We start from the raw sequence: 12825 nt of genomic DNA, 5'->3' as shown, positions 1-12825 counted from the left end.
CTAACCTCAACCATTTTCAGCTGCATCATCAATGACCTTCCTTCCATCTTAAGGCCAGAAGTAGGGATGTTCGCTGATGATTGCACAATGCTCAGCACCATTCACAACTTTCCAGAGACTGAAGTCGTCCATGGCCAAATGCAAAAAGAGCCGAACAATATCCAAGCTTGGGCTGATAAGTGGCAAGTAACATTCACGCTACATAAGTGCCAGGCAATACCATCTCCAACAAGAGAGAATTCAATGATTGCCCCTTGACATTCAATCCTATTACCATCACTGAACTCCCTACTATCAATATCCTGGGTGCTACTATTGACCTGAAATAATGTAAATATTATGGCTACAAGAGCAGGTCAGAGGTGAGGAATCCTACAGTGAGTAACTCACCACCTGACTCCCCAAAGTCTGTCCTCCACCTACAAGGCAAAATTCAGGCATGTGATGGGATATTTTCCACTTACCTAGATGAGTGCAGTTCCAACACAAGAAGCTTGACATCACCCAGGACAAAGCAGCCCATTTGGCTGGCACCCCCATCTACAAACATTCATTCTCACCACCACCAAAGCACAGTTACAGCCATGTGTGCCATCTACAAGATGCACTACAGCACCTTCCAAACCCATAACCACTACCTTTCAGAAGGACAAGGGCAGCAGACAAATCACTACTTGGAGGTTTCACTCCAAATCACTCATCCTGACTTGAAAATATGTCACTGAGAAATCCTGGAACTCTCCATGACAGCACTGTGGGTGCATCTACACCACATGACCTGCAGCAGGTCTAGATAGCAGCTCACCACAACCTTCTCAAGAGCAGTTAGGGATAGGCAATAAATGCCGGCCTTGCCAGTGATGCTCACATCTCATGAATGATTTTTTTTGTAAATCGTCACTTAAGAAATTCGAAGGATCATCATCCCATTACAAAATTTTGTACTTTAAACACTGGAATCTTTATTCCTGTCTCCTCCAGTCTAACATTAAATCAGACAGAATAAGTACATTACATCGCAAAGGAATGATTTGGAGGTTGGGCTAGGATTGAGAAGTGAAAACAAGAGAAAACAGCTGCCTTAAAAGAAATGAAGTCGGACATTACCTTTATAATTTTGAAAATTATCATCTCTGCCTTCCTGCCGCTTGCCAGAGGATTGGGTTGAAGAACATCACAGTATTTTGAAAGATAAATACCTGGGAGGTGGAAGTCATTAAATCCTCAGTCATTATTTTTAAAGATTTTAATTGACTTAATGAGAAAAACTCAATGCTCAAAAATTTCACAAAGAACTTGAGATAATTTACACTATGCATGTTTAAAAATACCAATTACTATTTCAGTGAATAAATTATTTTTTTTTTACCCATTGTAGGATTTCCAAGAATTGTAACTTTGGAGTGGCCCACAGGCAACCCTTTCTCACAAATGATGGGAATCTAGCCGGAAAAAAGTGATTGAAAAATCAATTAATTTTTAACATATAAACAATTTTTTTTTAAAAAAAGTACCTCTTTATAGCACTGATAGTCATCCAGACTCGAAACATTAGCTCTCATCTCCACAAATGCCGTCAGACCTGAGATTTTCCAGCATTTTCAGTTTTTGTTTCAGATTCCAGCATCTGCAGTAATTTGCTTTTAACCTACTTGATAGGGTTCACTATAAACATCCTGCAAATGATGTAGAAAAACTTCCCTATGGCAGCTGAGTGAATTAAATGTTATGGATGCATGTATAAACACTGTCATGACATTTTAAAGTAGGTATGGCTACATATGATCTCCTGTGGCACACAGCTCCAGGACTTCTACCTATCTATTTTGACCCGAGGTGAAACGATGATTCAAGTTGAGATCTCAGGATCTACGGCACGGAGACAGGCCCTTCGGCCCAAACTGGTTCATGCTGACCAAAATGCCCATCTAATCTAACCCCATTTGCCTGCATTTGGCCCCTATCCCTCTAAACCTTTCCTATCCATGTATCTGTCCAAATGCTTTTTAAATGTTGTCAATGTCCCTGCCTCAACCACTTCCTCCGACAGCTCATTCCACACTTTTACACTTAGTGTAAAAAAAAGTTGCTCCTCAGGTTCCCATTAATTCTTTCCCCTCTTAACTATGCCCTCTAGTTCTCGATTCGCCAACCATGGGAAAAAGACCGAGTGCATTCAGCCTATCCATGCCTCTCATGATCTTATACATCTCTATAAGATCCCCCTCGGTATCCTACACTCCAAAGAAATGTCCTAGCCTGTCCAATCACTCCCTATAACTCAGTCCCTCGAGTCCTGGCAACATCCTTGCAAATCTCTTCTGCACTCTCTCCAGTTAATAAACATCTTTCCTATAGCAAGGCGACCAAAACTGAACACAATACTCCAGGTGCGGCCTCACTAACGTCCCGTACAACTGCAACATAACTTCCCAATATCTATACTCAATGCCCTGACTGGTGAAGGCCAGCATGCCAAAACCCTTTTCACTGCCCTATCTACCTGCGACTCTACCTTTAGAGAACCATGCACCTGAACTCCAAGATCCCTCTGTTCCACAATACTCCTTAAGGTCCTTAAGGCGGCACGGTAGCACAGTGGTTAGCACTGCTGCTTCACAGCTCCAGGGTCCCGGGTTCGATTCCCGGCTCGGGTCACTGTCTGTGTGGAGTTTGCACATTCTCCTCGTGTCTGCGTGGGTTTCCTCCGGGTGCTCCGGTTTCCTCCGGGTGCTCCGGTTTCCTCCCACAGTCCAAAGATGTGCGGGTTAGGTTGATTGGCCAGGTTAAAAATTGCCCCTTAGAGTCCTGGGATGTGTAGGTTAGAGGGATTAGCGGGTAAAATATGTGGGGGTGGGGCCTGGGTGGGATGGTGGTCGGTGCAGACTCGATGGGCCGAATGGCCTCCTTCTGCACTGTAGGGTTTCTATGTTTCTATGTCCTACCATTCACTGTGAAAGTCCTACCTTGAGTTGACTTTCCAAAATACAACACCTCACATTTATCTGTATTGAACTCCATCTGCATTTCTTGGCCCACTTCCCCAGCTGATCAAGATCCTGCTGCAATTTTCGATAACCTTCCTGTCTACAATACCACCTATTTTAGTGTCATTTGCAAACTTACTGATCATGCCTTGTACATTCTCATCCAAATCATTGATATAGATAACAAACAGCAATGGGCCCAGCACTGACCCCTGAGGCACACCATTAGTCACAGGCCTTCAGTCCAACAAGCATTCTTTCACCATTACCCTCTGCTGCCTACCATCAAGCCAATTGTATATCCAAGGTGCCAGCTCTCCCTGGATTCCACGTGATCTAACCTTCCAGAGCAGCCTACCATGTGGAACTTTACCAAAGGCCTTACTGAAGTCTATATAGACCACGTCACCCGCCCTGCCCTCATCAACCTTCTTGGTCACTTCATCAAAGAACTCTGACAAATTTGTAAGGCATGATCTCCCATGCACAAAGCCGTGCTGACTACTCCTTATCAAAACCTGTCTTTCCAAACACCTGCAGGAATGAAACAAGGAAACCAAAATTGTGCCATGTGTGAATCTTTTGAATGTATTATGGTAAAGGAAACCATTAGAATTCCAAGCCAGACCATCTTTATTTTCAAGCAGAAATTTTGTCTACAAAGCAAATAGATCTATTTTTGGGCATTCCCAAATCTTTAAAAATTACTTGAAACACATTTGGACATGATATATCCTAGCACAGGGAATTAAGCTGATGTAGTGAATTGCTGTAGTGTTGTCAGAAAGCCCCTCTGTCATTGTGAAAATGGCAGAAAAGGCTAGAATCTAGAAAACACCCCCCACCAGAAATGGCACCCACCATTGTCACAGTTGCAGGAATAGGATTCACACACGCATGTTTTGCAGAGACAGACAGCTGCCTCCACTTGTGATTTTTGGTATGAGCGGTTTCCAAAACTCAACATGTGCAAATTAGACCTGGTAGGAGGTCTGATCTTCGTAGATTTGTTTCGAGAGCCAGTGTACCCTTCCTGAGAGATCAGTGCTGAGATTTTCCAGCATTTTCTGGAATCTGGAAGTTTCAGATTCCAGAATCTGCAGTATTTTGCTTTTATTATCATGCTGGATATTAAAAGTTTGATCAGTAAGGTCTTGGCATTGTGGGTGGGGTTGAAGATTTATCCTGGAAGCTCAAAACCAGAAGTGGAGTGAAATTAAAGCAAAAATACTTGCCCTATGACAGACTGGTGTTACCAAACAAGAAAATTTGGGAGCAACAAGAGAAGCAGCAAATGCAAACATGTGCTTGGGGAACAAACTGCATCACTGCACTGGACCTAGACTTTGTACAAAACATAACTTCTTAGCATCTATGTGCAATGTCATCATTTTTATATGCCTAGAATCTACTACGCCAACTCTGTAGAACCAACCAAACTTGGCTTCACTGATACAAAGTATGAAGGATGTTTAAATCAATAGCAATTGTTACGCAATTCCAAATTTTCAATTAGGTAAATAACACCTCACTAACAGATAATAAATATAGAGATCCTGGATGTTAACTGTTAAGTTCCAATGTGGACATTTGAGCTAGTTGGCAGTCCTTTATTGGAAAGTGTAGACATGCACTCGGTTTTGTGTCACACTATTTGAAGTATGTGCAACTACTTGCCCTTTTGAATTGGTTTGGCACCAGAGGGCAAAATTAGAACAAAGAAAATTCTCAAATTTAAGTTAAGGCTATCCTGTGCAGTTTATGGAATAGTGCAATCTAATGAAGTCCAATACGGACACAAACATATTTTGATTTGACATAATTCATACACAAGTGTTGGAAATTAAGCATAGGCAAACGTAACAGTTGCACAAATATCAACTGTTGATAGGTGGCTCAGTGACAAAATGGGCAAGATAAAGGTAGTATTCAGTCTAGCTTTTAAAAATTCACAAAATAAAGATATGGTATATACCTGTGAAGCGTCAAGGAGCAAGAATGCATATGATTCTGCCAACTCTTTTTCAGTTCGACCTTCATTTCTCAGCTCCTTCCTTTTTTCTATGTACTGGAAATTTTAAGAAAACATTTCACTCACATGGGTGCCACTGGAAAGAACATATATGTAATAAATTAAATCAAAAAGAATAAATTTACCAACCTCTTTTTCTAATCGTTCGTTGTGAACCATACTAGCTTTCACATAGTTGAAGTTGGCACTGGATGAAGCATCCAAGCAAGATGAATTGAGAATTTTCAAAATGTCTTGTTTGAATTCCCTGGAGCTCACCGGTACTAGGTGACAAAGCTCTGAAAATAAATTTATTCAATTACTGTAATGAAACAATAAATTTTCAGGTACTTTATATTTCTGCTACTTTGTAATGTGATTTTTTTTGTTACATAGGCTACAATGTTTCAGTAAGCATTGTGCTTTTTGCAAAATGACTTCATGCAAAAATAATTTTGAGTATTTTGGTATGCTGCATCGGAATGAGATTTACATTCAAAGTTCACCACAAGCTAAATTCTTGAACTCAGCCATACTATCAAAAAGATGCACACTGCCACAGGGAAGGAAAAAAAAAATCATACATAGAACATAGAACATTACAGCGCAGAACAGGCCCTTCGGCCCACGATGTTGCACCGACCAGTTAAAAAAAAAAACTGTGACCCTCCAACCTAAACCAATTTCTTTTCGTCCATGAACCTATCTACGGATCTCTTAAACGCCCCCAAACTAGGCGCATTTACTACTGATGCTGGCAGGGCATTCCAATCCCTCACCACCCTCTGGGTAAAGAACCTACCCCTGACATCGGTTCTATAACTACCCCCCCTCAATTTAAAGCCATGCCCCCTCGTGCTGGATTTCTCCATCAGAGGAAAAAGGCTATCACTATCCACCCTATCTAAACCTCTAATCATCTTATATGTTTCAATAAGATCCCCTCTTAGCCGCCGCCTTTCCAGCGAAAACAATCCCAAATCCCTCAGCCTCTCCTCATAGGATCTCCCCTCCATACCAGGCAACATCCTGGTAAACCTCCTCTGCACCCTCTCCAAAGCCTCCACATCCTTCCTGTAATGTGGGGACCAGAACTGCACACAGTACTCCAAGTGCGGCCGCACCAGAGTTGTGTACAGTTGCAACATAACGCTACGACTCCTAAATTCAATCCCCCTACCAATAAACGCCAAGACACCATATGCCTTCTTAACAACCTTATCTACTTGATTCCCAACTTTCAGGGATCTATGCACACATACACCTAGATCCCTCTGCTCCTCCACACTATTCAAAGTCCTCCCGTTAGCCCTATACTCAACACATCTGTTATTCCTACCAAAGTGAATTACCTCACACTTCTCCGCATTAAACTCCATCCGCCACCTCTCGGCCCAACTTTGCAACCTGTCTAAGTCTTCCTGCAAACTACGACACCCTTCCTCACTGTCTACCACACCACCGACTTTGGTGTCATCAGCAAATTTGCTAATCCACCCAACTATACCCTCATCCAGATCATTAATAAATATTACAAACAGCAGTGGCCCCAAAACAGATCCCTGAGGTACACCACTTGTAACCGCACTCCATGATGAATATTTACTATCAACCACCACCCTCTGTTTCCTATCCGCTAGCCAATTCCTGATCCAATTTCCTAGATCACCCCCAATCCCATACATCTGCATTTTCTGCAGAAGCCTACCATGGTGAACCTTATCAAACGCCTTACTAAAATCCATATATACCACGTCCACTGCCTTGCCCCCATCCACCTCCTTGGTCACTTTCTCAAAAAACTCAATAAGGTTAGTAAGGCACGACCTACCTGCCACAAAACCATGCTGACTATCACCTATCAATTCATTACTCTCCAAATAACTATAAATCCTATCCCTTATAATTTTTTCCAACATCTTGCCGACAACAGAAGTGAGACTCACCGGTCTATAATTCCCGGGGAAGTCTCTGTTCCCCTTCTTAAACAATGGGACAACATTCGCTAACCTCCAATCTTCTGGTACTATACCAGAGGCCAACGACGACCTGAAGATCAGAGCCAGAGGCTCTGCAATCACTTCTCTTGCCTCCCAGAGAATCCTTGGATAAATCCCATCCGGACCAGGGGATTTATCTATTTTCAGACCCTCCAGAATATCCTGCACATCCTCCTTATCAACTGTAATACTGTCTATTCTACTCCCTTGCAACCCAGTGTCCTCCTCAGCTATATTCATGTCCCCTTGCGTGAACACCGAAGAGAAATATTGGTTCAATGCTTCACCAATCTCCTCCGGTTCCACACATAACTTCCCTCTGCCATCTATAACTGGCCCTAAACTTGCCCTAACCAACCTTCTGTTCTTGACATACCTATAGAACGCCTTAGGATTCTCTTTAACCCTATCCGCCAAAGTCTTCTCATGTCCCCTTTTAGCCCTTCTAAGCTCGCTCTTCAACTCCCTCTTAGCCAATCTAAAGCTTTCTAGTGCACTACCCGAGTGCTCACGTCTCATCCGAACATAAGCCTCCTTTTTCTTTTTAACCAACAAAGAAACTTTTTTGGTGCACCACGGTTCCCTAGCCCTACCAATTCCTCCTTGCCTGACAGGGACATACCTATCACAGACTCGCAGTAGCTGCTCCTTGAAAAAACTCCACATGTCGGACGTTCCCAGTCCCTGTAATCTCCTAGTCCAACCTATGTTTCCTAATTCTCTCCTAATAGCCTCATAATTACCCTTCCCCCAGCTAAAACCACTGGCCCGAGGTTCATGCCCATCCCTTTCCATCACTAAGGTGAACGTAACCGATTTGTGGTCACTATCACCAAAATGCACACCAACTTCCAAGTCTAGCACCTGGTCTGGCTCATTTCCCAGCACCAGATCCAATATAGCCTCACCTCTAGTTGGCCTGTCTACATACTGAGTCAAAAAACCTTCCTGCACGCTTTGAACAAAAACTGACCCCTCTAACGAGCTAGAGCTATAACAATTCCAGTCAATATTAGTCAAGTTAAAATCCCCCATAACAATTGCCCTATTACTTTCACTCCTAAGCAGGATTGACTCCGCAATCCTTTCCTCAACCTCTCTAGAACTTTTAGGAGGTCTATAAAAGACTCCCAACAGGGTGACCTCTCCTCTCCTATTTCTAATCTCCGCCCATACTACCTCAACAGATAAGTCCTCATCAAACCTCCTCTCTGACACTGTGATACAATCTCTGACCAATAATGCTACCCCTCCCCCTCTTCTACCTCCTTCCCTACTTCGACTAAAACATTTGAACCCCGGGACCTGCAGCATCCATTCCTGCCCCTGCTCTATCCATGTCTCTGAAATAGCCACAACATCGAAGTCCCAGGTACTGATCCACGCTGCAAGTTCACCCACTTTATTGCGAATACTCCTGGCATTGAAGTATACACATTTCAAACCCTGCTCCACCCCACCTCTGCAATGCCGTGCATTGCAGTCCCCATCCATGCATCCCTCACTTTCAGCCCCACTACTCAGGATCCCTCCCCCCCCCCGAATCAGTTTAAACCTCCCTGCATGGCCTTAGCAAATTTACCCCCCAGGATATTGGTCCCCTTCTGATTAAGGTGTAGACCATCCTTCTCATAGAGGTCACACCTTCCCCAGTACGAGCCCCAATTGCTTAAGTACCTGAACCCCTCCCTCCTGCACCATCCCTTCAGCCATGAATTCAAACCTTCCCTCTCCCTATTCCTCTCTAAACTATCCCGTGGTACAGGCAAGAGTCCAGAGATAACCACTCTGTCAGTCTTGGCCTTTAGTTTCCACCCCAACTCCATAAATCCCTGCCTAATATCCCCTTCCCCTATCCTCCCTATGTCGTGTGTCCCCACATGTACAATAACTTGTGGTTTATCTCCCTCCCCCCTAAGAGTCCTGAATACCCTGTCAGACACATCCCGGACCCCAGCCCCTGGTAGGCAACACACCAACCCTGAGTCCCTACCTTTAGTTCCGACCCTCCTATCTGTCCCCTTAATTGTGGAGTCCCCAATCACAAGGCCCAGTCTTTTACAGCCCCTAACCACCTGAGCTTTCTCACTCGGCTCACCCCCAGAGATCTGCTCTCTATGCTCAGTTGATTCCTCCTCAACTGTAGCCTCCAGCACCGAAAACCTATTATGGAGGGGAACCGCCCCAGGGGATTGTCTTCCCGATTGCTTCTTACCCCTCCTCCTGGCATTGACCCAAGCCTCATTTCTAGGAGTTACTATTTCTCTATAACTCCTATCAACTTCCACCTCCGCCTCCCGAATTATGCGGAGTTCCTCTACCTCCCCCTCCAGCTCCTTTACACGCTCCTCCAGAAGCTGCAATCTAATGCACTTCTTACAACTAAAATCTCCTGAAACACTACTGGATTTCCTCACCACATACATCCCACAGGAGATGCAGCATACTGCCTGAACTGCCATCCCTGAAGCCATTACCAGCAAGAAAAAAAGAAAACAAAACAAAAAAAAACTTCCCCACACTTCCCCAACTGTCACTCTCTACTGCAGCCCGAGCAGCACTCCCTCACTGAGACACCAACTGTCACTCTCTACTGCAGCCCGAGCAGCACTCCCTCACTGAGACACCAACTGTCACTCTCATTTTGCGCTCAAAATGTGCAGTAAATAAGTCACCTGCTGGATTTATTTAAACCAAAGACGGGGCTACAAAAACCTTTAACAGAGAAAATATCGAACTTAGTGGAGAGTTTTGTGCATTTGACAAGAGATAAAAATTAACTGCCATTTGGAAAAATATGCAAAAGACAAATTCTTGACCAATTTGATCGAGTTCATTGATGGTTGTAACAAAGTGGATTGATGAAGGTAATGGAGTTGATACATATATAGATTTTCAAAAGACATTTGATAAGGTACAATGGACTTGTTGGAAAAACTGAAGCTCTTGGGCTTAAAGGCATAGTGGCAGCATGAGTCCAAAATTAGCCAAGGGACAGAAAGCAGAGAGTAGTGGTGAGCAACTGTTTTTCAGACTGGAGAGAAGAATACAGTGATGTCTTCCAGGTCAGTCATGATGTGGAGATGCCGGCGTTGGACTGGGGTAAACACAGTAAGAAGTTTAACAACACCAGGTTAAAGTCCAACATGTTTATTTGGTAGCAAAAGCCACACAAGCTTTCGGAGCTCTAAGCCCCTTCTTCAGGTGAGTGGGAATTCTGGGAATTCAGAATTCCCACTCACCTGAAGAAGGGGCTTAGAGCTCCGAAAGCTTGTGTGGCTTTTGCTACCAAATAAACCTGTTGGACTTTAACCTGGTGTTGTTAAACTTCTTCCAGGTCAGTCTCAGGGATCACTATTCTGTGTGTACCTATTATTATATCTTACACATCAGATGAAAATTAATGCAGAGAAGTATGGAATCGTGCATTTTGATAAGAGGTGCAATATGAACTAAATGCACGCACACACACACCGGTTTAAAAAAGATGTTAGAAAAGATTTAAACTGCCAATATGCTGGTAAATCCTAATTCAATCATATTTATTAATGTTTCTGCAATGTTATTTAAGCAAGAGAAGTCATTTTGGACTCGAAACATTAACTTGGCTTCTCCCTTCACAGATGCTGTCAAACCTGCAGTTTTTCCAGCACATTGTTTTTATTTCCGATTTCCAGCATCTGCAGTATTTTGCTTTTATATCAGAGGCTGGGTATTCTGTAGCGACTTGAGTTTTTCCACCATCTACAAAGAACAAGTCAGGAGTGTGATGGAACGTTTTCCATTTGCTCAGATGAGAGCTGCTTCATCAAGAAGTTTGAAGACCATCCAGGACAATACAGTCCTCTTGATGGACACCTCATCACCACTTTAAGCATTCACTTCCTACACCATCATTGATGTACTACGGTGCAACTCAAGGTTACTTCAACAGCACCTCCAAATCTGCAACCTCCATTACCTAGAGCGGCCACCTGAGATTTCTGATCAACGTCACACATCACCCTGACTTGGAGAAAATTACTGTTGCTTCACAATTGCTGGGTCAAAATCCTAGAACTCCTCTATAGGATTGTGGGAGTACCTTCACTACATAAGACTGCAGTATTTCAAGGAGGCAGAATACTGCTATCGTCATGGGAAATTGGGGATGGCAATAAATTCCAATGATCACTCGCCAGTGATGCCCATATCTCAAATTAATTTAAAAACTCAGTGGCTATGTTTAAAAGTCAACTTTGCAACTGAACAGTCTGGATCGGATTTAAATCTGTAATGTTTCAAGGGATTTTTAAGTTGTAATATTAAAATCTGTTGTTTGCCATGAACTGCATTTTAGAAAAACATATTAAAACATAAATTAGGAAAAGACCTTTTCCTCATCGAGCACACTATCCATCAATTACTCCATCATACCAAGTTAATTTCCGAAAGAAAATATTCAGCCAAACCCCTCCTGTTTAAAACTAGGCAAAATTCTGTTACTTTACTCTTCATCTTGTATTATTACATCCCATTTTTGTTGGCATCAGGTACTTTATTAAAATGTAATTTTAAAAAACATAGAAATTTACAGTGCCAAAGTAGGCCTTTTGCTCACTGTGCCTGTGACAGCTAAAGTTATCCAGTCTAATCCTTCTTTCCAGTTCTTGGCCAGCAGCATTTCAAATGCATATACAAGTACTAAAGTGCACAGAGAGCTTCTGACTCTATCAGTCTTTCAGACAGAGTTCTAGATCCTCACCACTAAAAATATTTTACATCCTCAACTGTCCACTAATCATAAAATCCCTACAGTGCAGAAAGAGGCCATTTGGCCCATCGAGTCTGCACCGACTACAATCCCACCCAGGCCCTACCCCCATATCCCTACATATTTACCCACTAATCCCTCTAACCTACGCATCGCAGGACGCTAAGGGGCAATTTTTAGCATGGCCAATCAACCTAACCCGCACATCTTTGGACTGTGGGAGGAAACCGGAGCACCCGGAGGAGGAATAGTGTAGATTAGAGGGGCTTTAGATTGGTTTCACTGGTCGGCGCAACATCGAAGGCCGAAGGGCCTGTACTGCGCTGTAATGTTCTATGAAACCCATGCAGACACTAGGAGAATGTGCAAACTCCACACAGACAGTGACCTAAGCTGGGAATCGAACCCAAGTCCCTGGAGCTGTGAAGCAGCAGTGCTAACCACTATGCTACCGTGCCGCCCTTCTACCTTCTACCAATTTGTCTCTCTGGTCATAGACTGCCCCACTAAGGGAAACAGGCCCTTCGTATCCACTATCTAGGTTCCCCGATTTCAAAAACTCAATCAAATCCTCCACAGCCTCCTCTGCTTTAAAGAAAACAAGCCTAGCCAATCCAACCTTTCCTCATTGCAGCATTCCTGACATTTTCATAAAACTCCTGTACATTTTCTCTGTACACTCAGTAAACTGTATACAATGATCTGTGAACAAATTATTGCATAACCTCCATTCAGCTAATAAAGGATGCAGAACCTGTGGATATGCAAGATCTGCTGTCTGGTCTGGCATTAAAACAACAATCACTAGACTTCAAAAATACTTCAAAGGCTGTAAAGCACGAAAGACACATTATACAACTGCAAGTATTTTCTTCCTTTGAGTGAAATATAGTTGACCATATCTGTACCCATAAACATGAGAACCGGCAGGCTTAAACAGATTACCACTACGGTCATAATGTAAAAAAAATACAAATGTAGCACATGAACATTTACCCTGAAATAAGAGATGTTAGTAAATATGGTTGAACTAGGGTTTACCTGCATATAAAATAACATACATTTTACAACACC

The 12825-nt window shown here is 43.0% G+C and overlaps 1 protein-coding gene across 3 annotated transcripts in view; it reads right to left on the bottom strand.

Annotated features, from left to right (window-relative positions):
* The window catches only part of LOC144491585 (protein TASOR-like), a 58243-nt gene that overhangs the window by 27432 nt on the left and 17986 nt on the right, over positions 1-12825 (bottom strand). For all 3 annotated transcript variants that reach the window (XM_078209607.1, XM_078209609.1, XM_078209608.1), the window contains exons 2-5: positions 5149-5297; positions 4963-5055; positions 1370-1442; positions 1108-1199 (exon numbers count right to left, since the gene is read on the bottom strand). In XM_078209607.1, the coding sequence (XP_078065733.1) occupies positions 1108-1199; positions 1370-1442; positions 4963-5055; positions 5149-5297 (407 nt within the window). The remainder of the gene's footprint in view (positions 1-1107; positions 1200-1369; positions 1443-4962; positions 5056-5148; positions 5298-12825) is intronic.

Source organism: Mustelus asterias, chromosome 3 (assembly GCF_964213995.1).
Source record: "Mustelus asterias chromosome 3, sMusAst1.hap1.1, whole genome shotgun sequence".
NCBI lineage: Eukaryota > Metazoa > Chordata > Chondrichthyes > Carcharhiniformes > Triakidae > Mustelus > Mustelus asterias.
This window is presented reverse-complemented; position numbering and strand designations above follow the sequence as displayed.